Raw genomic sequence first — 23,912 nt, 5'->3', positions numbered from 1 at the left:
GTGATGCTATATATTATAGATTATATAGATACCCATATTTGATATAGATATTTGATGCTTCAAATGACATGCCATAAAACTCTTTTAAAAAAAAGCTTTTTAGAGATTATTTATTTTTGTTTTATGCGTGTGAGCATTTTGCCTGAATGTATGACTGTGTACCGCATACCCACAGAGACCAGAAGAGAGGCTTGGAGCCGCTGGAACTGGGGTTACAGACAGTTGTTAGCTGCCATGTGGGTTCTGAGATGTGAACCCAAGTCATCTGGAAGAACAACCAGTGCTCATAACTGCCAAGCCATCTCTCCAGTGCCAAACGCTACTTTTTATTACATTTATTTTATTTTGGAGGGGCACATACCATCTTATGTGTGGAGGTTGTAAGACATCTTGCAGGAGTTGTCTACTTCTACCACACAGGTCCTGGGGTGTGGTGATAGATTGTGCACCCTAATAAAATTTGCCTGAAGATCAGAGAACAGAACAAACCACTAGATTAAACATAGAGGCCAGGCAGTGGTGGCACACACCTTTAATCCTAGCACTTGGGAGTCTGGATCTCTGTGAGTTTAAAGCCACCCTGGACTACATGAGATTGACTCAGTCTAGGAGAGAAACAGAGCCAGGCAGGGGTGGCACACACCTTTAATCCCAGCACTTGCCTTTGCTTGGGAAGCACACATGCCTTTAATCCCAGGAAGTGATGGCTGGGCGGAGAAAGGTATATAATGTGTAAGGAGACAGGAACCAAAGCTTTTTCAGGCTGAGGAGTCCTAGAGGTAGGACATGGCTTGTTCCTTTGTCTCCCATGATCTTCAAGCAAATTTTATTAGGGTACACAATATATCACCACACTGGGTAGCCAATTGAGGTTGTCAGGTGTGGCAGCGAGTACCCACATCTCAGTGGCCCAAATCATCACGTTTTAAGCAACTCACAAATGAATCATTTTGCTGGACACTTAGAGTTTTTCATTTTTTTCACTCAAGCTAAATATTGCAGAGCAGAACCCAGTTAGTCAGCGTTCTGTGACTATAACACTTGCCTGAGATATGGACTGACAAGGAGAAAAGCATTATTCTAGCACGTGGTCTTGAAGATTTTCATCTATGATTGGCTGACTCTTGCAAAGCCTTCAGCACAGCTGGAACGGAAATATGAGTCAGAGCAAAGCCCCTCATGGCGGGGGGCCGGTAAATGGAGGAAGAGGGAAGGAGTGCCACAATCCCTTCTGGTGGCAGGCCTCATTGACCTAAGGACCTGCCTGGCACAAGACCCTCTTCCTAAAAGTCCAGGATACCTCTCTCATGGTAGTTGCGTTGCATGCATGACAAGGACCATTTAGGCACGGTTTTAACTATGCCTGTATGTCATAGCTTACTTAGGACACTTCTTTTCTTTAGTTATTTGAAATGTGGCAAACAGAACAATGAACTTCAACTGTAAAAGCACCAGAGTCAGCATTGGAAGGGCTGGGATGTGTCTCAGCTGGTAGAGTGCTTGCCTAGTATTCACAAAGCCCTGGGTTTAATTCTCAGCACAGCGTAAACGGTGCATGATGGTATATGCCTGTAACCCCAGTAATCAGGAAGTGGTGGCTGAGGATCCAAAACGGATTCAAAGTCATCCTCTCAGCCACATGTGGAGTTTGAAGCCACCCTGGACTACCTGAGACCCTGTCTGGAATGAAAACCAAAGCAAAAGAAGGAGGGTCATGGTGGGGCTCTCCTTTAACCCCAGCACTCGGGAGACAGGGGCAGGTGAATCTCTAGGATTTCCAGGCCAGCCAGGGTTACACAGTGAGACCTGGCTCAACCCACAGCAACAACGACCCACAAAAGCAAAAGCCAACCAACAAAAATTAATACAGAAAACAAAACCTTCAGCTTCTCCTGTGTCAGGTGCCGGAAGGAAGGGGTCACTCTTGCCCACAGTCTGGGAAGTGCATGCCACTTTCGTCCTTCTCTCTATCTCTGCTGACAGAGCCTGGTTTTGAACCGGGGGAGCTGCCCCACAGAATGAAAACTAATGCTCATCCCCTTCCTTTAATGACTGGAGACTTTTGACTTTTAATGGTTTGTCCTTGGAAGTATCTTCCACAGTGCCCGCGTCTCTCTCTTTTTTCCTCCTGAAAAGTTGCTGTTCCTTGGCTTCACCCTTAGATCACTCCCTGTCTCTTCTACTTCCTTTGTCTTTTTTTCCCCCTGTCCTCCTCATTATCCCTTTTCTACTTGTGTCTTTGAAAATTTGGTTTCTGTCCTCATCTTTTTCTTCTTTTTCTTGGATGACGATTTTGGGCTCCTCTCAGACCTCAAATAACATCTGCAGTCAGACTTTGAAGTTCCCTGTAGAAGTGATGATTCTAAACTCGGCGGCCCACTGGATTATTTCTGTCCGCATGTCCTACATACACTTCAAGCCTGGAGCAAAGCTGAAGCATGGATTTCACTTTCTCCCTAAATCCCATCTCTTCACTTGGCAATGCTCGTCAGGCTTGTTACCTGTAAGAAATCCTGCACACGGCTGTAAGGGGAACTGTGTGTCTCTTTTTCCTAGAGGCGTGGAGTCCAACCAGCATTGAAAAGCCTTTACAGCAAGGGCCACCGATTGGCTGTGTCACCTTATGGTGGGACACAATGGTGGAAATAAGATTGCATCTCAGTCAGAGAGCAGAGAGGGCTAGGTGGAGTCACATTTACTCTTTGTAGGGGAGTCTTTTTGCACCCCTCCCCCCTTTTTTGGTTTTGAGACATCATTTTGCTATGTAGCCCAGGCTAGCCTTTGACATGAGATCCTTCTGCTTCAGCTTTCTGTCACAACTGTTCACTGCCGCACTTGGCTCCTTTCTTTTTCTTTAATTTTTCACATTTCGTTATTTATTTAGTGTGTGTGTGTGTGTGTGTGTGTGTGTGTGTATACATGCCACGATGCCAGTGTGGAGGTCCATTCTTTCCTTCCACTTTGTGGATTCCAGGGCTTGAGCTCGGGACAGGCAAGGCAGCAGATGACTCCACCCACTGAGTCATTTTGCTCACCCCTGCCTCTTTTCTCTTTTCTGTCCTTCTCTCTAGCCTTCCCTTTTAAAAATATTTTTGGTATTGGGATCAAACCCAAGGCTTTGACATGTCAAGATAGTGCTCTCCACATGGTCTATGTTCCCAGCCCTGTAGCAGTCATCTTGCAAAGAACTCAAGGGTTTGTAGGAGAAAGACTCCATGCCCTCCATGACATCAGGAACTTCCCATCTCTTCAAGTGTCCACAGAACCTCCTAATACGGCCACCATGGGGACAAAATCTTTAGTTGCATGGACCCTTGGTGACCACCAAACATTTCCAAACCATAACTCTAAGTAAATGTTGCTGCTCCCATCATCTAACTCAGTGATGCCATCAGAGGGTCACCTCTGGCATCATTCCCGCCTCTCCCGGTCCAATCTCTTGTCAGCCCATCAACTCACTCCCAAACTGATTCTTGGCTTTTCACTTTTACACCACTATTCCAGTCAGGCCATTTTCTTCTCCTGGCATAACAGAAACTGCTAGTAGTCATGCAGAAAATCCACCTTCCTCTTTACCCCTGGTAACAGATCCTGTTTTTGAACTGGGTACTCGGCTCTCTGTTTCCCCTAGCTATCCTTGCAGCTAAACAGTGATTGACGGTCTGAGTTCTGACTGATGAGGTGTGAGTCCCAGCCATAAACTCCAAGTGTGTTCCCTTCTCCCTGTTTCTTTCCCTTAGGCTGTTATGCATACACTGTGATGAGGAAATCCATCTTAGAATGTGCAGCTGAGGGACACACCTGAGTCGGTGACCTTGAAGCAACCCGAGATCACTAATTCACAGATTATCAATTGAGGAATGAACTTTTATGTCATGCAAACTACTGTTGCTTGGGGCTTCTGTTACAGTAACCAATCTCAGACTAATACCCCGGGATTAGAGCAACGGCCTTTTAAGGTTAGTCTTCTGGCCTCCACTTTGAACTTCTCTGAAATATATTCAACCTGTTTTTTCCTTCATTAAAATCAGGACATTCATTGTCAAATTCAAATGTGATTGTATTCCTTGGGGTTACCCACTTCTGGCTCCATTTCCTACAGTGTGTACTTTACATTCCTCAGTGTGACAGACCAGACTCATCATACACTGGCCTCTGCAACTCCGCCTCATGTTCTTAAGGTCCAAGCACATGGAACCATTTGCAGCTGTAAGCCACGGCCATACATCGCAATGCATCCGAATAAGCTGTTTGCTCTGCTCAGCGGGCACCTTCCCCACTTTGAGTAGTTTCCTAGACCCGGCTGGTTTCTAGTGGTCCTTCAGGCCTCAGGTCAGCATCTCTTGGTTGTTAGTTTTCCTGAGCACTCCAGGATCAGCTACAGCACCCTTGTGTTTCCAAAGTATTCTGTGCGTGTCTATCAAAGCATTTCCCATCCGCCCCGTCTCCACCCTGTCCTACCAATGGTTATTCTTTGAGTAACAAGAATTGTTTTCTTACTGATTGCCAGTCCCCAGCACATGCCCCCGGCACATGGTAGCACTTTAAAATACCGATTCAGGGGCCAGTGAGATGGCTGGGGATAATGGTATTGCTGCCAAGCCTGATGACCTGAGTTTCATCCCCAGAACCCCCTTAGTAGAAGGAGAGAACTGACTCCTCCACGTTGTCTTTGGCTTCAACAAATAAATGAAAATGTGAAACATTATGAAAAATAAATTACAAGGCTCATTTAAAAAAACGTACTGGCCAGGCGGTGGTGGCGCACGCCTTTAATCCCAGTACTCGGGAGGCAGAGCCAGGCGGATCTCTGTGAGTTCGAGGCCAGCCTGGGCTACCAAGTGAGTTCCAGGAAAGGCGCAAAGCTACACAGAGAAACCCTGTCTCGAAAAATCAAAAAATAAATAAATAAATAAATAAATAAATAAAAAATAAAAATAAAAAAATAAAAAAACTTACTAATGGGGTTGGGGATTTAGCTCAGTGGTAGAGTGCTTGCCTAGCATGTGCAAGGCCCTGGGTTCGATCCTCTGCTCCACAAAACAAACAAACAAACAAACAAACAAACAAACAAAAAACGTTCTAAATAAATATGAACTTTTAAAAGATTTTCTTTTCAGTACTAGGGTTGAACCCTGTGCTACATGAGTTCTAGGTAAGCCTTTTTTACCACTGGAGCCACATCTCCAGCCCTGGTGTACTTATTTTGAGACAATGTTTCACTAAATTGGACAGGATGGCCTTGTAGCTACAGGATTCCGGATTCCTCTGTAGCCTAGGCCGGCCTTGAACTTTCAATCCTCTTGCCTCCTGAGTAGCTGAGATTAAAGGCAGGAGCCCTCAGGCCCCGCTAAAATATAACTTTTAGCAATCTTGAAGTCTGTTCTACTCATTTGAGTTTTTTTTTTATAGAATCTGTTTTAACAAAATCTTCCTACTAGAAACATGTACTACCATCTCAAGTGAACTTAAGAATACTGGATAAATTCGTAAAGACAAAAGCAGAGATGGAAGCAGAGTGGGAATCTGATTCAGAGTTGAGGTGACCAACTATACCATCTTCTTGAAGGGCCTTGACGCTCTAGAGTGATGGACGGCAGGAAAGAAAGCAGTGAACTCAGACTGCGGATAGACTGCAGCAGCATAGGCCAACGCTAAGCCACGAGCTGCCAGACTCATTTAGAATGATGTGACTATGGTTTGGCACACTGTCATTTACTTTAGAGTCATGTGACTACAGCCTGACACACTGTCATTGACTTTGATCATGTGACTGTGGCCTGACACACTGTCAAGAGGTAATCATCTGGCTTTTCCTTTGTTGCAAGGCTATCCCAAATCAATTCCCAACAAGGAAGTTATACAATTCTTCAGAAATATTGGGGAGAAGAGGGGCTGGAGAGATGACTCAGCGGTTAAGAGAGCTTGCTGATCTTTCAGAGGATTAGGGTTTCATTCCCAAGCACCCACTTGGTGACTCACAATGATCAGTAACTCTAGTTCCGTGGGACCTGACATCCTCTTCAGATCTCTGCAGACACCAGGAATATAAGTGGTTCACAGACATGTGTGCAGGTGAAATGCCCATACACATAAAAAATTAAAATAAATAATAAGTTAAAAGAGCATTTCACAGTTCTTTTCCTTACTTGTTCTAGTGTCACACGATAGCAATACCAGCACATTTTCCTTTATTTCAGCAGTCACAGGTGTGATGACCTTTTTTTTTTTTTTTTTTTTTTTGTTTTTTTGTTTTTTTCCGAGACAGGGTTTCTCTGTGTAGTTTTGGTGCCTTTCCTGGATCTCGCTCTGTAGACCAGACTGGCCTCGAACTCACAGAGATCTGCCTGCCTCTGCCTCTGGGTGCTGCGATTAAAGGTATGCACCACCACCTCCCGACGTGATGACCTTTGTCTTTATGGCTAAGGAATGACATCCAGAAAGTTTGTGCTTTGCTCAAAATCAAGATCATGGTTGAGCCAAAACCCAAACTTGACCTTTTCTGACATCTAGTTGCCTGCTGTAAAGTTTTCAGGAGGCATATGGTTGTAGCATCTTCCTTATTTGACAGGCTGTCTCCTGGTGAGTTTTCAGTATGGTCATTGAGTGCAGGCTTTTGCCATGGTTCGAAGGCTGTACCAGCAATGTTCCAACTAGCTACGATTCTCAGCCCTGCCTGGTTTTGTCCTCAAAGATTCCTGTCCCAGGTGTACCTGTTCTGCATTCATCCCTCCCTTTCATATGGGTAGTATATGTAGATGTAATGAGATAGTGGACCCTTGATGGGCTATATGACAAAAGAGATGGCCAGCTTTGGTCATACAATGAGAGAAACCTTATATTGGCTATGCATGTGTGTGTGTGTGTGTGTGTGTGTGTGTGTGTGTGTGTGTGTGTGTATCTATTCATCTATCCTTTATTTTGTGTGTGTGTGTGTGTGTGTGTGTGTGTGTGTGTGTATTTCTTTTTATCCCCCATGTGAGTTCTGGGGATCGAACTCCCATCATCACACTTGGTGGCAATCACCTTTACTTGCAGAGCCATTTCTCCGGCCCACATCATTATATTTAGGGAGGCGATGAAACAGTGTAAGAGCCTCCATTATACCAGCCTTATGCCATCAGATAGCAGTGAATTGGCTTTACACATCAGCGAGACAATGAAACATACGAATGAGTGCCCTCAAACTCATCCTCCTCTCTAACATCCTATGTGGTTTTCCATCTTCATCCCTCTCAAGGTCCGGGATAAAAACTACCTGTCTTCTCAAGTGTGTCCAAGTGTTTCCCAGATATTTTCACATTTTCTCCCTCCTTTAAGTCCTCCTGTGAGATCTTCCCTCGATAAAACCTGTGCCTCCAACCCCCTGAACTCCAGCATTCTGTCCTTTCTCCATGTCATATCTGCTTATCTCAGATCGGAGGCTCAGAATCTGTTCTGATCCAATAATACCCAGCAAGTCTCAGTTCTCATGCCAGCAAAGCGAGAGAGGAAGATGTCAGCATTGGTTCCAAGTTGACCCTTGACCTGCATTTCCTCTACTGGCTCCTATTTCCTTGATCCTTGTCTGCGTCTGTTTTAGGCTGGTTACACTCATCGTCTGTCTTTCTTCTCGAGTCAATGAAGTTTCTTTTCCTGTCTAGCATCAAACTTACTTGCAGGTCTTTTTTCAACTTAGAACTACTTAATGAACACCCATGTTCCTGTCACCTAGTTGTAACTATTAATTTAAGCCCAAGTTGGATTATTTTTCAAGTAATGCCAGGTCTTCTCTCATTCATAAATAATTCAGGAACTATATTCAGAGAAGAAAGGATGTCCTTCAGTATGCATACTCACAGTTCTTTGCACCATGTAAATCAAGGTAGCAACAGGAAACAGACGATATATTCAAAGCAGGACAATTTTAGGAAGTTTATTTAAAAGGTTGTGGGTATAGGAAACAGTAAGATATAGTGCAATAAACTAAGACCAGTGGGCCATTAGGTTATGACAGGGATTTGCCAATATCTCTGTGGTATACTGCCTTAGGATTTTTTGGCTAGATGCTTAGGAGTGGTATAGCTGGATCTCATGGCAGTTCTATTTTTAGTTGCTTTTTTTTTTCTTTTGAGGAACCTCCAGTAAATCATTCTTAATATTGCTTAATATTTAGTCAGCAATTAGAATTTGCCAACTGTCTTAAATGTGTCTTTATTTTACGTCTGTTTTCTTTGGGTTGCCAAACTCCATATGTGATGGTTAATTTTATATGCCAACTTGAGTGGGATCAAGGGTGCCCAGATATTGGCCAAATGCCCTTGTGGGTGTTTCTGTGAGGGTGCTTTTGGATGAATGAATCAGACACATATATTGATGAAAACAAGTTGCCTTCTTGATGTAGTTGGGGTCCATCTGTTGTGGGAGGCCCAAGAAGAACATCAGGACAGATTATCCTCTAGGTGAGCGAGATCTCCTGTCCAAGCCCCTTTGAATGGGCATCGATTCTACCTTCCTTTCTGTAGAGCTGAAACATCGGCTCTTCTATGTCTCCAGCCAGCCTGTTGGACTGTGGATGGGAAGCAATCTGCTGCTGTCCTGCTTCTCAGACCTTCAGGCTCATAGGAAAACCTTTGCAGTTCTCTGGGCCTTCAGTGTGCAGAGTGCAGGCATTTCCCAGCTCTGTAAAGGAGCAGAGCCACAAGGTTCTAGACCCTCAGGGTAGCACATATGTTTTATGTGGCAGGACTGTTGTAATGTCTGGGTCACTTCCAGGATCTCTGTAGTGCCTGCTCTTGGTGACCCACACTTCATCCTCACAGTTCGTCTGATTTTAGCTGCAGGTAGACACTTTCATACATGCTGGTTTCCTACCTGAGGCACCCATCACATCTCTTAGCTTTGTGCAGAGTCATGTGTGGGTACTTAATGTCTCCAGGGTGAGTCTCTCATCAAAAGGTCAAGAAGTTATTAGAGTCACATCTGGCCTCAGATAGACAATTTTGGGTGTATTGTCTATCTCAAGCACATAGGGACAGACCAGAGGCTCAGTTGACATGGTAGTAAGAGCTCAACATTGTACCATAAGGGCTTTCCACTGTTTCCATGCCATTATTTTAGCTTCTCAGCAATGTATCCCAAATAAACATGTACCTAATTCCTCTTTAGGGAAAAATGTAAATCAAAGCAGCATGTGAAAATGTTTCAGCTCATGGCTTTAGGGATTACAATGTATCAACTAGCACATTAGATGCTGCAGATACAGTGCTGAAGACTGGAATGTGTAGATAAACAGGCAATAACCTAACAACACAGTATTACAGCAGAGTAAACATTGGTGCTACTAGTGGAGAAATATGGCTAGCTTTAAGGCCTAAAGTTGAGCCCTGCAAAAAATTATATTTGCTAGGTTTTAAGACAGTGTGAGGAAGGACAAAGCCAGGCAAAAGCATCTCCAGCTTGGATATGGAGCCCAGCACTAGTTGTACTTTGGGACTGCGGTAAACCCAAGTGTATGCCCCAGTCTGCCCTTCCTCTGGACCACACCTATGTGGCCTTGCAGAGGCTTCCAGCGATGGGAGATACATGTTCATCTTATTGTGTGGATCAGGGCTGTTTCCTAAAGACAAGAATACATTCTGTCTGCAAAGTCAGAACTGTATCTCTCATGAGGCACACATTCTACCACTTTGTACTGTAGTCTCAGAGCATGCCCCATCCCTAATCCTCATCGGTACTGCATTAAAGGGTGGGTTGCGGAATTCATTGGACTTTCCTTCTTCTTTCCCTTGCCATATCCCCAGGTCTTCTGCTTGAGGGTCTTTCAAACCTGCACATCTAATGGGAAGACTGCCCTGAGGCTTTCTTCCCCTGTATCTACTGTTTTGAGCCTACTCTGTGAAACTGGTCTTGGCTCCTGTTAAGCTGTTTTGCTAGCATCTTCCTGCTGGTGTGGAGCCAGCAATCAGTGATCAGATTACTGACACTTCCAGAACTACACCCAGCCTCTCCGCAAAGGCTATAGCAGGAGTTAAACTCTGCTCACTTCTCACTGCCTCAAATGCAACAAGCGGTCTAGGGAGAACATCATAATTTCTGAATACCGAAATTGGTGCTAGATGTACTAAACTAAGTTCCAAAAGTGTTCCTGCCTCACCATTGAACATGTTTCTTGAATACTTATTCACCTCTTCAAACAGATGCCTAACTCTCTGAGGATAGAAATAGGTTTTAATTACATTGTATTTCCAGGGATGAACACGCATATCGACGGGATGAAAGCCTGGGTCAGGTAAGAGGAAATGACTAAAAGTCCAACTCAAGATAGCTTAAAACAGAACAAAACAAAACTCCAAAGCAAACCAACAAAACCCCAGCAGCGTCCAAGCTCATGTCACGCCCCTAAGGAGCTCCTCTTCGGTATTTTCTCTTCTCACTGCTCTCTGTGGCTCCACACCCAGGGAGAGAAGTTCACCACGGGAAGTCCCTGGTTCAGCAAGGACTTCAGTTCTAAATGGACCTGATGGTTTTGGCCTGATTCATGTGCTTAACCTGAGGCTGGTTCGTTTGGCAGGTTAGGTCTTTGGCTCAGCCTTAAAAACAGGGGTGAGGGCATCAATCCCTCAAAGTACCGGGGACTGAGATGTGCGCGCATGCTTGCCTTCCTGTAAAGGGTGGTGGGGAGCCTGAACCCAGGACAGCCAAAGCAGTTCTGTTTTCACGTCCATCGCTGAGTTGCATGTATCTTTCCTTTAGATCGGACCCTGTGGCATATGGGTACTGGCCCACACCACACTTGTTCAGTGACTGACAGGTCTTCCTGAGGTCAGGGTCACACTTCCTGGGCGGAGTCTTCCTCAGACGCTCCATTTCTCCAGTGGACATGCTGGCTCTGCCTGTCCCATTCCCACTGTGTTTCCAGTAAGCTTCACAGTGCACGCAATGTCCTTTTAGACTCTTTGGCAACGAGTGAGTCATGTATACAAAGAACTATTCAAAGCAAAATGTGCTCAGTCTCTAAGAGAGTACTGAAAAGATGTTTGTCAAGCAGAGATAAAGGCCTACAACATCTGCCGGGAGCATGAGAGCAGGCAAGCCATCCAGGGACTATGAAGCACCCAGGACCAAGTCAAGTAGAAGATGGATAACGGCACCACCACCTGTGAGGAAAGCGCAGCGGCTAGCGACCCTGCCGCTGTAAGACCTTGAATTCACTGCATCCTCACAATATGCTTTCAAGTAAGGAAAATCAGTCCCCTTATTTAAATGATTGGCTCAAAGTCACATGGTCAGGAAGTAGAATGCACCTGGGTTCCTATCAATGGAAAGGTGGGGTACAGTGTTAATTGACAACTTAGGATTCTTTGAGCCTCTGTACCATCTTTCTCCACGGACTCAAATACTCTGAAGGCAGAACTGCGTTTAGTTCACTCTTGTATTTATTCTAGGACACCTGTATTTAAGTAGACGTTAAATACATACTTGCTTCAAATAGGCTATCCTCACAGTAAACCAGTGTTTTTAAAAGCATCATGTTACTGGAGTGAGCACTGCTTCAGAAAGCCAGGTTAGATCACAGACAGGAAGTCATGGACCCACACAATGGGGGGTTTCAGTTCTGACTCTGTGACTGGGCAAGGGACCAGGCTTCCAGCGGCAGGTTTTCCCCATGGTGGAAGGGGGAAACTGGACCTGACATGCTCCACAGACACAGGGGGCACACAGTAACTGCAAGTAAGGCTTACTAAATTCTTACAACATTCAAAAGGAGAGCTGCTACAAGAAGCCAAGGGATTTTTCTCAGTTTCATCACAATTTCAGTAATCAATGCATTAGGACAGAACGGCCAAGGTCAGTTTCAGTGATAGAGATTATTTTTAGAACATCAACAGGGCAGAAAACAGAGCTCATCTGATGGGTATGCATGTATATGGACATATATGAAACGAGCCGCCAGAGTTACTGGGATGGACTCACAAGAGAATTCTTTACAGGAGTAACTGTTCTTGGAGATAAGGCCTGGGCTCTGGGTCTCACATTTACGGGAAGAGTTTGCCATGTGTGAACCAAGGGCTAGTCACAGTCTCAGACAATTTCTTTCTCTCTAAAATGGAGAAAATCTACTTCAAAGAGCTGTTGTGGAGATTAAGTAAAACCATGCGTGTAAGCCTGGCTATGCACCACAAATCAGCGATTACCACACCACCTCCGCGGGAGAGTTCTTTCTACAAAGAAGAGCCATTGTTTCTCCGGCCAGACCCCACTCACGAGATCGAGGCGTGCCAAGAAAGGTGCTTTAAACTGCCGGGAGCGGGGAGCTGCCGGGGGAACCGAGCTCAGCCATTCCCGGCCGCAAGGCCCTTCCCATTCCCTAACCTTCCCTTTGGGCAAAGCCCAGCTCCGCGCACTTTCGGCGGCCGCGGGCCCTTCCTGGGTCTTCCTGGTCGTGAGTGCGCGGCGGCAGGACAGCGAGGGGCTCGCGGCGGGCTTCCACGCCCCGTGTCCCGTCGGCTCCGGCCAGCCACAACGGCCTCCCAACCCGACTTCCAGCCGGGATTGGCGCGCGGGGCGGAGGCCGGGGCGGAGGCGGGGGGGGGGGGGGGGGGGGGAGAGGGCGGGGGCGGAGAGAGGTTCCTCGTGCGCGCCTCCTCGGCGCATTACGGTACCCTCGTTCCGGGCTCCGGCGGCCGGCCCATCCTCGCGGTGGGGTCCGGAGAGCCGACGGGCGAGCGAGCGCGCGGGAGGGAGCGCGAGCGGGAGCGCGTGGAGGAGGCCGCCCAGCCCCGCGCTCAGCCCCGCGCCGCCGCAGCCATGGCGGAGCGCCGCGCCTTCGCGCAGAAGATCAGCAGGTACGCGGCGGGGAAGCCGGCCGGGCCTCGCGGGGTTGGGAGGGAGGGTGGGTGTGGCGCGGCCCCCGGGCCTGGCCGCGCCATCCGGGGCCTGCAGCCCGCGCCTCGCCAGGCCCGCAGGGCGTGCGGCAGCCGGGCGGTTCTTTGTGTCCGCAGTCGAGTCCGCCCCGGCGCTCCACGCCCACGCCCCGGCTCCCGGCGCCCCAACAAAAGGAACCGGCGAGGAGGCCACGGCGCTCACGCCCGCACCCGCCACCACCGCTGACAGCACCCGGGGTGCCCCGTCCGCACCCGCCGCTTTGCATCCGCGCCTGCACACGCACACAGAGGCCGCAGTGCAAAGTTGCGGGCTGCGGGACACCGGAGCACCCCGCTTCCCCCGTGGGCTCGGTGGGCGTCCTTTCTCTCGCCCCAGAGGAAGATGGATGACCCGACCCTCACTGTGCTTTAAGCATGGGCCTGATGTTCACCTCCCTAGGAGTAAGCCACCCACCGAGGATAAGGTTTCCCAGTAGTTTACCTCCCGGTCCAGATAAAAATTAAAGGATATTTGTAGAATTTAACTATGGAGTGTACTTATGGATAAGGCACTAGGCATTTTTTTTGTTGGCTTGTTTCAATAAAACCTTATTTCTCTGACATGATTTTTAAAGACAACATTCAAGTGAAATTTTTTCTTTTGACGGTTTTGTTATATTTCTGTGGTTCTGAATCTTTTTTAGCTTGTTGGCATTTCTAGAAGGTTTTTGGATGTGTCAAAGAAAGGCTTTTTTAAGCTTCTGGACCTCCACAGTATTAAGGGTTTGGGGACACTTTTTTTTTTATATTAAAGTAACATCATTTTCCATCTTGCCTTTGGCCCAGATCAGGTGTAAAACGTCTCTTTTTTATTTTGAGTTTTAAAACGTGTTTCATTTTCTTCTTAAGAGGTGAAATAAATTCTTAGGAATGTGGGCGCTACTGGGAGACTAAGATGAAGTCGAACACTGAGTGGTGTTTTTCTAAATCGGGACCTTGTTGAAACTCTTGCGTTTTAGTTGTCTCATCTGAAAGATGGTTAAATAATGGTACTTAGCTTATAAGACTGTCATGAATATTAAATAGTCATTTTTGTATAAAGTGCATAATTAGCATAGTGTATTACCCATACTGTCCTCAAACATTTGTAATTGGGATTGGAAATAATAATAATAATAATAATTTGTTTTTGGGCCTTAAGGCATGCCATTAATGGTCACATTTTATACATTTCTTTTAAATAGAGTTAGAGTTAATGTCTCATACAGTAAGCACACCTTTGAGGATAAGGTATGAGATAAAGGAAATGCTCTTGTCTGTGAATGGAGTTAGCAGATGGAACCGGACTAGCCTCAAGAAAGAAAATAGAATCTGTTGTGGAAACAGCCTCATATACAAGTAAGGATAGTCTTGAAAATTATAAAATTAAGGCAGGGAATGAATAGTATGTGCCATTGCAAGAGAGACTCTTAGGTAGACATGGTGATGGTGAGTGAGTGAGTGGATGTAGAAGTTGCAGAAGAGTGGGGACATGCAGCTTTGTAACTGTGCAGCTAGCTGGATAATGGAAGGAATCACTGGGGTCCTGTGTACAGGAGGAAGCAGTTTAAAGAGTGGGAGAACTATTGGATGGAAATGATGATACAGGTTTGGACATCTTTGCTTCGATGGCTTATAAATCATTTAAATGGAAACATTGATTAGATTCGTGGTGCTGGTTTGAGACACAGGAGAGACTGGGGATCTAGCATCCAGAATCACCCGCAAGCAGATTGTAACTGAAGCTGGTGGAGCTGATAGGACTGTCAAGACAGCAAACCAAGGACAGAATGCTGTATGTAATTAGTAGCTCTCCGTTATGAATGAATATTGTCCTCCTTGTTACTGAGTACCATTAAATAATACTTCTGAAGAAAGGATAGCTGTGCTTTTAAGTGGCCCTGCCAGTGAAAACAGTACGATGTCGGGGGATAAATTGGGGTGGACAGCCTGGCCCTGCCACTCATTGAATAAACTTGAGCAAGTTACTTGACTCCATTTCCGTTTGCCCTAAAAATGATGATAATTCTAGGGCTTTCCTCAGAGGGTTGTTATGAGGCTAAAGAAACCAGAATCTCTCCAAGGCTTCGAGCGAAGCCTTGTGTGCAGTGAGCGCTTAGTAAATAGCAGCCATGCTGTTTTTGTAGTGTGTATGAAATGAGACTTAGGATCTTCTCTTCAAAGTGACAGTCTTTTCCATAATATATGCATATATGAAATTCATTGCTCTGTAAAAGCCTACTGCTGCGTGATTATTTAGAAAAAAAAAGATTCGTGATGGTCCAGAAATCTTTATAAAGACCCATGCTGACCAGCTTTTCTGGCTGAGTTCTTTTTTCAGCCCTTTGCATGGAGTGCTGTTGTTTTTTTTTTTTTTTTTTTGAGGCTGGGATCTGCTGTTGAAAGTTCTTTATTCATGTATCCCTGACCGGACTGCTTACCCCAGCTCAGCTCTGCCAGGCCTCCTGTATTTTGCCCATATCAAGAAACTGCCTCTTCTCTGACCTTTCTCCTTTCTGAGGACATTTATGAAGTTTAACTATTTGCAGATTAATGGTGTAGGATTTCATTCGGATCATTTTGTCCTGTGATTTGATATTTAACAAGAGGGTGGACATTTGTGTATATTTTTACTAGATTCTTATCCTTATACCAACAACACAGTAAAGAATATTACTTTGGGGGTTTGGGGGCCCGATTGCACAGGTTGAGACTCTGTCTACACTGCCTTCGTTATAGCTGGGCAGTTCTGAACATTTGATCGGATCTCCTTGTTTTGGTTTCCAGAAGCACCCATACAATTAATGAGAGAATTAAATGAATAAATACCCTTGAGACACTTGAAACTGCCTGGAACATGAGCATTAAAAAATATTAGCCACTGCTTTGTTACCAGATATTATTTGCTAATAGTGGTACTATTTTCCAGATGACATGCCATTGCCTAAATTGTCTTCTGATTTTAGTTACTATATATATATATATATTTTTTTTTTTTCGGTTTTTCGAGGCAGGGTTTCTCTGTGTAGTTTTGCGCCTTTCCTGGAGTTACTATATTTTTTTGCAACATCTCCCCCCTTCCCCCACTGTTAGCATCATAACTTTATGCTTATTTTCTTGCCTTTCTACTTTTGATTAGCTATAATTTTTGCCAAGAAGCAGAGTTAATGAAAACTTTGTTTTTTTTTGGGGGGGGGCAGGTGTTTATTTCAGAGGACTGAACATAGTCTTACTTGGCTCAAATTTGACCTCTTAGCTGTGATGATTCTGACTGCATGGGTCCAGTCTTGTTTTAGTTAGAGTTCTATATGTTTGTTGTGCTGCCCACTTTTCTCTGTGGACGTACAGACTTCCCTGATCTTTTGTTCACCTTATCCTCACAAATTCTTTTGATTTTGTTGTTGTTGTTCTAGAACTGAACCCAGGCTGTCATGAGCTCTAGCTGAGCACTCTGTACCACTGATCTACATCCCAGACCTTACCTCGCTAATTTTTAATGCTCAATATCTAGTCTCCTCTCTTCTAAGCCACATGTTAGAGGGAGACTAGGACCGTTCAGGTACCTTTTATTACCGTCTTCTTTCAGATGAAGTTACTCCAGATTCCTCTCCCCTCTCTCTGAGACAGTCTCCCTATGTAACCAGGCTGGCTTTGAACCCTGGTCTTCCTGCCTTAGCCACCGTTGTGCTGGGATCATGGCCTGATGGCCTCATGTCATTGTAATCTTGAAGCTTATTTCTTATCACTTTCTCAGAATTGTGGCTCTGCACTTTCCCCTTTCCATTCTAACATTTCTATCCCCTTTAAGTAAGGGGCCTTTCTCTTCTGTCCTAAGACTTCCTATGCCTGTCTCAGTATAAAACAAAGGCCTATTGAGTTGTCTGGTATTCTAGCTGCCACCAATTACTGGGTTTTCATTTCTAGTGGCGGTTCTCTCAGGTGTGTGCCGTGGTCCTGACTACTTCCTGCTTCTGCTCTTAGGAATGCTTAGGCTGTGTGAGCGTGCTTAGCTTCTGTGTGCCTGAGTTGTAGCTCTTGAGTTAACTCTTGACCCCTTTGCCTTAGGGCTGATTTTAGGAGCTGTGGCCCGCCATAGCTGCCTCTTCCTCCCCCTGACTTGCTATAAAGTAACAAAGCGAATGAACGTCAGTTACAATGATGAATGAATCTCACAGTCTAATTTTGGGAAAAGAAACAAAAAAGCAAATAATAGATACTGCTAGATGGGTCTTGACTGTTCAAGTCCAGTGCCATGTGGCTGCCGCCCAGCTCAGTGCAGCCGGGAAACATATTTTAACACCTCCCTAGGCAGTCACAGGCCCAGTCACTCTGCCCTCTTATTCACATGCCTTGCAGGTTCCCTGAGGCACAGCTTTAATCAGGAAGACAGTTTTCTGACAGTGGGAAGTCTAAACATTCCCCTGTATTCTAAGGTTCTCTATAATCTGGTCTCTCTTTGGTTGACTCGTTCTTTAGTTTACACCTTGCTCTCCAGTCAGAGGTGTTTTCGCTGCACTATAACTATAACTATATACCATAACTATAACTATTCTGTTGTGGTTGTTTTCATTTGTGAATTATATTCCTTTCAAATTTTTTGTATGCCTCTTTTATTTAATAGAAGATTTATTTAGTGTGGTGTGTGTGTGTGTGTGTGTGTGTGTGTGTGTGTGTGTGTGTATATGTATGTATGTATGTATGCTACATACTATCATATGTATGTGGGGGTCAGAGGACAACTTGCAGAAGTCAGTTCTCTCCTTCTACCTTGTGGTCCCAGGGCTCTAACTCAGGCCCAGGTTGGTGGCAAGTGTCTTCATCTGCTGTGCCATCACACAGCTGCTGTGATAAATTTTCTTGCTGCTGTGACATGTGTATGCACCCCTTCCTCAAATAGTGAAAGTGTAGCTTAAAAATGTAAAACAAACAAGGCAGATCTTGCCTGTTCTCAGATTATTCCAGTCCACTGTGTTGACTTTTGGGGATAACCTTTACTTTACATTTTGCTCTTATCACCCATGGATGGATTTCTAAGCAATATAGCTTTTCCCTTCTACTTTTGAAGGTATTGAACAGTATTGTATTGCATGTTTGTTTCCTTTATTCTCTTCCTTTTGCTAAAATTATGAAGTTGTGAAGGTCATTCATGATTGCAGTTAAAGTTCATTCATTTTTGTGGTTTTGTAGTGTTTTATTGTATAAGTATGCCATGGTACAGTTTCTGACTACTAGACAGCATGTGTATTCTGGGACCCATCTATGCATAGATTTCTCTAGGGCAGTGGTTCCCAACCTTCCTAATATGTGACCCTTTAATACAATTCCTCAGGTTGTGGTGACCCCCAACCATAAAATTATTTTCATTGCTACTTCATAACTGTAATTTTGCTACTGTTATGAATTGTAAATATCTGATAAGCAGGATTATTCCTGTGAAAGGGTTGTTCAACCCCAAAGGGTCATGACCCACAAGTTGAGAACCTCTGCTCTAGACTCTGGAATTTCTGGTTGAGAGGTATTTTGTTGTTACTTGTAGCAATTTTGTGTATCACCAGGCTTATTAGGCTAGTCCAGACTGTTCTCTATGGTAGGGATTTCGCCCCTACAACAATGTTGCTTTCCATGTTGTTGTTACTTGGTGTTGCCAAGTGTTTCAGTTTTGTCAGTATATTGGATTCACGATGCTAGTGCGTTGTAAAGGTTTAATTTTTATTTGCTGAATTATTATTGAAGTTGAGCTCTGCTTTGTGTGTTTATTGACCATTTGAATGCCTTGTTTTGTCAACTGCCTATTTAAATCTTTGTGGTCACCCCCCTCTCCATTTTCTTCCCTTGTGATTTTGTATGGGTACTTTGCATACAGTCAGTGTATTAATCATTTATTAATTACTTGTATAGCAACCCCCCATTATGGTTTACTTTTCATCCTTTCTAAGGAACTTTTTGAAAAGTTGTCAGTTTTGATGCTGCTTAAGTTTTTGTTGTTATTATTTTATGCTTATGTTATTATGGTTATTACTTTGCTTGCTTGCTTGTTTTTTTTTTGAGACAGGATCTCATGTAGTCCAGGCTGGCCTATGTACTGGAGGACGACCTGACCTTGAACTTCTGACCTTTCTGCCTCTACCTGCTGAGGGCTGGGAGTACAGGCTACTGTGTCCAGTTTATGGGATGTTGGATATCAAACCCAGGGTTTCCTGCAGGCTAGACATTCTACCAAACTGAACTTAAGTCAACCCCGGTACCTTATGGCTCTTGCATAAGAAACCTCCTTATCCTGAGACAGACATTCGATATATTAATACAAACTTGAGCTGAGGTTTGTATTCCACCTGACTTAATATGTGAATGGAATGGACTTGTAACTTCCACCTCTGCCATAAGTTCTGATTTTGTTCCATAGATCTGGTTGTGTGAGGTTATGATGATTTTAATTCTAATTATCTTCAGGATTTAGTGGACCGGTTATTCCCTCTTTTTTAAAGAAAGTATCTTCGTTTCATTTAGCCCTTTGAAATTCTATATAAATTTTAGACTATATCCCACCCCACGCCCCAAAGAAAAACCACAAAAACAAAAACTTCCCACCCACACCCTATTAGAATTATATTGGAATTATTGAACTTACACATCAGTTTGGTGGAAAATGATGCTCTTTTAATACTGAGTTTGCAATCCACAATCCACAGCATCTCTCTTCTGTTATTTAGGACTTCGTTATCACAGAAAAAAAGCTTCATAGTTTTCTCTGTGAAGTCCTTGCACGTCATTAGTTAGGTTTATTCTAGGTATCCAAACCTTAATATCCAACTACATCTCACAAAACTCTTGTAGATTATAAAGCATGTCTGTAGATTCTTTGATATTTTCTACATAGATAGTTGTATTTTTTGTTATAAAATTTTATTACTTTTCAACTATTAATAACTTTAAAATTTTTATTTATTTTATTTTGCTTTGTGGTTGGATCATAATATCTTCCAAAGGCCTGTATGTTAACAGTGGGTCCCCAGGTGGCTTTTGGGAAGTTGATGGAACCTGTAAGAGCTGGGGACTAGGGAGAGGTCTGTAGCTCATCAGAAGTGTTGGGGGCCCTGGCATATTCCTACTAAGGGGCCGTTGGCCTGGACTGGAAGTGCTGCAAGTGAACCCAAACCGAACTTGTCGTTATAATTCACCTACGTAAAGTGTCTTGCTGTACTGATGGAAAGCTGTCCATTAGCTTGCATTACTGTGTAATTATTTCTATTTCTGTTTAACATTGTATTAATGTTGAGTATTCCTGTATTTTCCTGTATTTGAGTATTCTCAAAGGAAAAGCATTCTGTGTTTCACTTTTGAGCCCGACGGTTGCTGAGACGTGATATATATATATTTTTTTGTAAGAAATTCTTTCAGACTTTGTTCCCTAGAAACAAAGGCTGAGGATTGAGAATCCACGCTTTGTTTGGGAAGTACAATCCCAGGGCATCAGGAACAAGAGAAAGTGGGGTGAAGCTCAGACAGATGAGAAGTGATGTGAGGTGGAGGCGTGTCTTCCTGGCTGCTGCTTCACAAGGAACTGGAGAGAGCATTTGGCAGGGGTGCTTGCTGGCGACAAGGAGTGTCTGTGGACAGAGAAAGACTCCTCGGATCAGCAGAGGATTTTGCAGAAAGGGACCCTACCTTACTGTTTTCTCCTCTCCTAGGCAGCCCAGTCTCCAGGGTGACGTCCTGCTCTGCTTTGTTGAGTCGTTTGACTTTTTGGCAGCCACTTTGGATGTCTTGTTACTTTTCCTTTTCTTTTAATATCTTGTTTCATGTGCATTGGTGTTTGCCTGCATGTGCCTGTGTGAGGGTGTGGGTCCCCTGGAACTGGAGTTACAGACAGCTGTGAGCTGCCATGTGTGTGCTGAGAATCCAACCCGAGTCCTCTGTAAGAACAGTCAGTGCTCTTAACTGCCAAGCTATCTCTGCAGCTTTTAGCTTGTTATGTTTTCATTGGCTTTTTTTCTAAACCAAAGGAGTTTAAAAAGTGCAATTACAGAAGCTCAAGTCAGAGTAATTTACATACAGAAAGAAGTGCTCACCTTGTAAGTGGATGATTGGACTAAGGAATACAGATGTTGTAAGTGGATGATTGGATTAAGGAATACAGATGTTGTAAGTGGATGATTGGACTAAGGAATACAGATGTTGTCAGTAGGTCTGCTATCATTGTATCTAGATTTTGCACAAAAATTAAAACCAAGATGCTTGCAGTGTGATTTGACGGCTCTAGGCTCAGCTCCTACCAGGAGCTCAGTTTCCTGTCGCCTTGAGGTGTATGTGGTTCCTTGAACCAGTTGCTGCATTTAGGGATGTAGAAGGTCTGGTCTGTGCTGGGTTCCTTGCCCTTCACTGGCTCGGAGGGAGGAGTAATGAACGATGCTAGCCCCACTTGAATCTCAGGGAGTAAATTCATGACCAAACAAAAGAGGTCTTCAATGGAGGGAAGGGAAGTAATGACAGATGCTCTCAGAGGTATCTTGGGCCAGGGGAGATGGCTTAGGCTGTGACAGGCTTACTCTGCAGGTCCAAGATCCTGAGTTTGGTCTCCAGAACCCATGTAGAGAAGCCAGATGTAGTGTGTGCATATGGAATCCAGTGCAGGGGAGTTGGAGGCAGTTTGATCCCTGGGGCTCTCTGGCCAGGCAGTGTGGCTTAATCAGGAGGTGTCAGGTCTAGGATACCCCTTCTCATAAAACAAGGTGGATGATTCCTGAAGAATGACACCCAAGGCTGACATTTGACCTCCAATAGAACACACATGTACAAATACTTTCACATATACAAGTACATACACATATACAAAATAAAATTAATCATTTTATTTATTTACTTGTGTGTGTGTGTGTGTGTGTGTGTGTGTGTGTGTGTGCGCGTGTGCCCAAGATAGATGTTGGGTGTCTTCCTTGATCACCTTCCACCTTATTTTTTGAGGTGGGGTCTCTCCCATGCCCACCTTGAATTTATATAGGTGCTGGGGATCTGAACCCCAGTCCTCATGCTTAGTGACAAGCTCTTTAACCACTGAACAATTTCCCTGGCCTCCTAATTAATCATTTTAATTGTTCCATATTTCTCCTTAAATTGAAGTGGAACTGTTGAAATTCAAAGAGAACCACCATGTAGGTGGATTTTTCTTTGGGCTGTTAGCCCATAAAAAACAACACGGAGACTTATTAATTTTGGAAGCTCGGCCTATAGCTCAGGCTTGTCCCACAAGCTCTTGTAACTTAAATTAACCCATTTCTATTCATCTATGTGTTACCACGTGACTTGTGGCTTTTGTTCTCTCTCTGCATCTGGTTGGCAACCCCTCCTTTCTTCTTCCCAGAGCTCTCTCTGTCCAGAAGTCCCTGCTGTACCTCCTCCCTAGTATTGGCCATGTAGCTTTTATTAAGCCAATCATAGTGACACATCTTCATACAGTGTAAGGAATATTCCACAGCACCATCATAACTTGATGTTAGCTGGATGTGGATTCCCTGTCACTTAATTTTTAAAAAGTTTAGCTAAGGCCTTAATGTCTATCTTAGTTACTGTTTGGTTGCTGGAAGAGACACCATGACCAAGACAGCTTATAAAAGGAAGCATTTAACTGATCATCATGGCAGGGAGTGTGGTGGCAGGCAGGCATGGAGCTGGAGCAGTAGCTGAGGACTTGCATCCTGATCTTTATGGTGAGAGAGTGAAAGACTGGGAATGACATGGGCCTTTGAAGCCTCAAAGCCCACCCCCCATGACACAACTCCTCAAACATGGACACAACTCCTGATCCTTCCCAAATAGTTCTACTAACGGGAACCAAGCATTCAAACACGAAGCTGTGGGGACCATTCTCATTCAGACTGCCACAGTGACCTTTCATAACCTTCACAGGAATGTTTTCCTAGTCTTATTTTTGGATTTTGGCTTTCTCATACATGAGCACTCATGCCACCAGAAAACTTAGCTAGCCCTCCCATTCATATTAGCGCTTTGATATTAATATATGCTAAAGATTCAGGGATAGTGGTGTATGTGTCAGGGCCCCAGACTGTCTCTGTCACTCTGCATTGGCTCTCTTCTTTCCAGCTCTTCCCCCAGCATCCTTTCTTTGATTGCTACCCTTCCCTTAGCCTCTCAGAGCAGCTCCAGCCACAGAGGACCTAGCTCTATGGATGTGTGTAACTTAACTTTACTTGTTGTTAGTGTGCATGCACACAGGCCGCGTTGTACATGTGGAGGTCAGAGGACAGCTTTCTGGATTTGGGTCTCTCCTTCCATTGTGGGTTCTGGGGCTGAACTATCAGACTCTCATGGCAAGTCCTTTTACCCTTGGAGACACCTCACTGGCCCTATTGAGGTATATTGAAAGTGTACAAGTGAATGATTTTTAGTAGATTTATGGTTATGAAACCATCATCCACTTCTAGAGTATTACATCACCCTGAAAGATTCTTTGTGCCAGTTTTTGGTCAGTCTCCAATTCTACTCAAAGTCTTAGGTAACTGCTGATCTATTTTTTATTATGTCTATATTTTCCTTTTTTGAACATTTCACATAAATGGAGTTATGTAGCATGTGGTCGTCTTGTGTGTGGCTTTTAGAAGTTAGCATAATGTTTCCATGCTGTAGTACATATTGGCATTTTTACTTTTTATGTCTAAATAATATTCCATTTTATGTAGCACATTTTGTTTTTCCTTGAGCTAATGAACACTTAAGTGGTGTCTATCTTTTGGCCATTGTACATGTGCCTCTGAGCATTTCTGTCCTGACTTGTTTGAACACTTAGTTTTAATTCTTTTTTTAAAATAATTTATTTTTATTTTTATTTTATGTGCATTGGTGTTTTGCCTGCATGTATGCCTGTGTGAGGTGTCAGATCTTGGAGTTCCAGACAGTTGTGAATTGCCATGTGGATGCTGGGAATTGAACAGTGGTCCTTAGGAAGAGCAGTCAATGCTGTCAACCACAGCGACATCTCTTCAGTCCCCTTGGTTATAATTCTTTAAAGATTTA

The 23,912-nt window shown here is 44.2% G+C and overlaps 2 protein-coding genes across 6 annotated transcripts in view; one reads left to right on the top strand and one right to left on the bottom strand.

Annotated features, from left to right (window-relative positions):
- The window catches only part of Atg4c (autophagy related 4C cysteine peptidase), a 79,801-nt gene extending 68,938 nt beyond the window's left edge, over positions 1–10,863 (bottom strand). Inside the window, exon 1 of the mRNA XM_059255842.1 lies at positions 10,701–10,863. Within this exon, the coding sequence (XP_059111825.1) occupies positions 10,701–10,863 (163 nt within the window). The remainder of the gene's footprint in view (positions 1–10,700) is intronic.
- Positions 10,864–12,720: 1,857 nt separating this feature from the next.
- Dock7 (dedicator of cytokinesis 7) overlaps positions 12,721–23,912 on the top strand; it is a 197,855-nt gene continuing 186,663 nt past the window's right edge. For all 5 annotated transcript variants that reach the window (XM_059254563.1, XM_059254562.1, XM_059254561.1 and 2 more), the window contains exon 1: positions 12,721–12,827. In XM_059254563.1, coding sequence (XP_059110546.1) covers positions 12,790–12,827 — 38 coding nt within the window. In that variant the 5' untranslated portion in view covers positions 12,721–12,789. The remainder of the gene's footprint in view (positions 12,828–23,912) is intronic.

Source organism: Peromyscus eremicus, chromosome 2 (genome assembly GCF_949786415.1).
Source record: "Peromyscus eremicus chromosome 2, PerEre_H2_v1, whole genome shotgun sequence".
NCBI classification, from domain to species: Eukaryota; Metazoa; Chordata; class Mammalia; order Rodentia; family Cricetidae; genus Peromyscus; species Peromyscus eremicus.
Note: the sequence above shows the minus strand (reverse complement) of the source record. Positions and strands in the feature narration are given on the sequence as shown.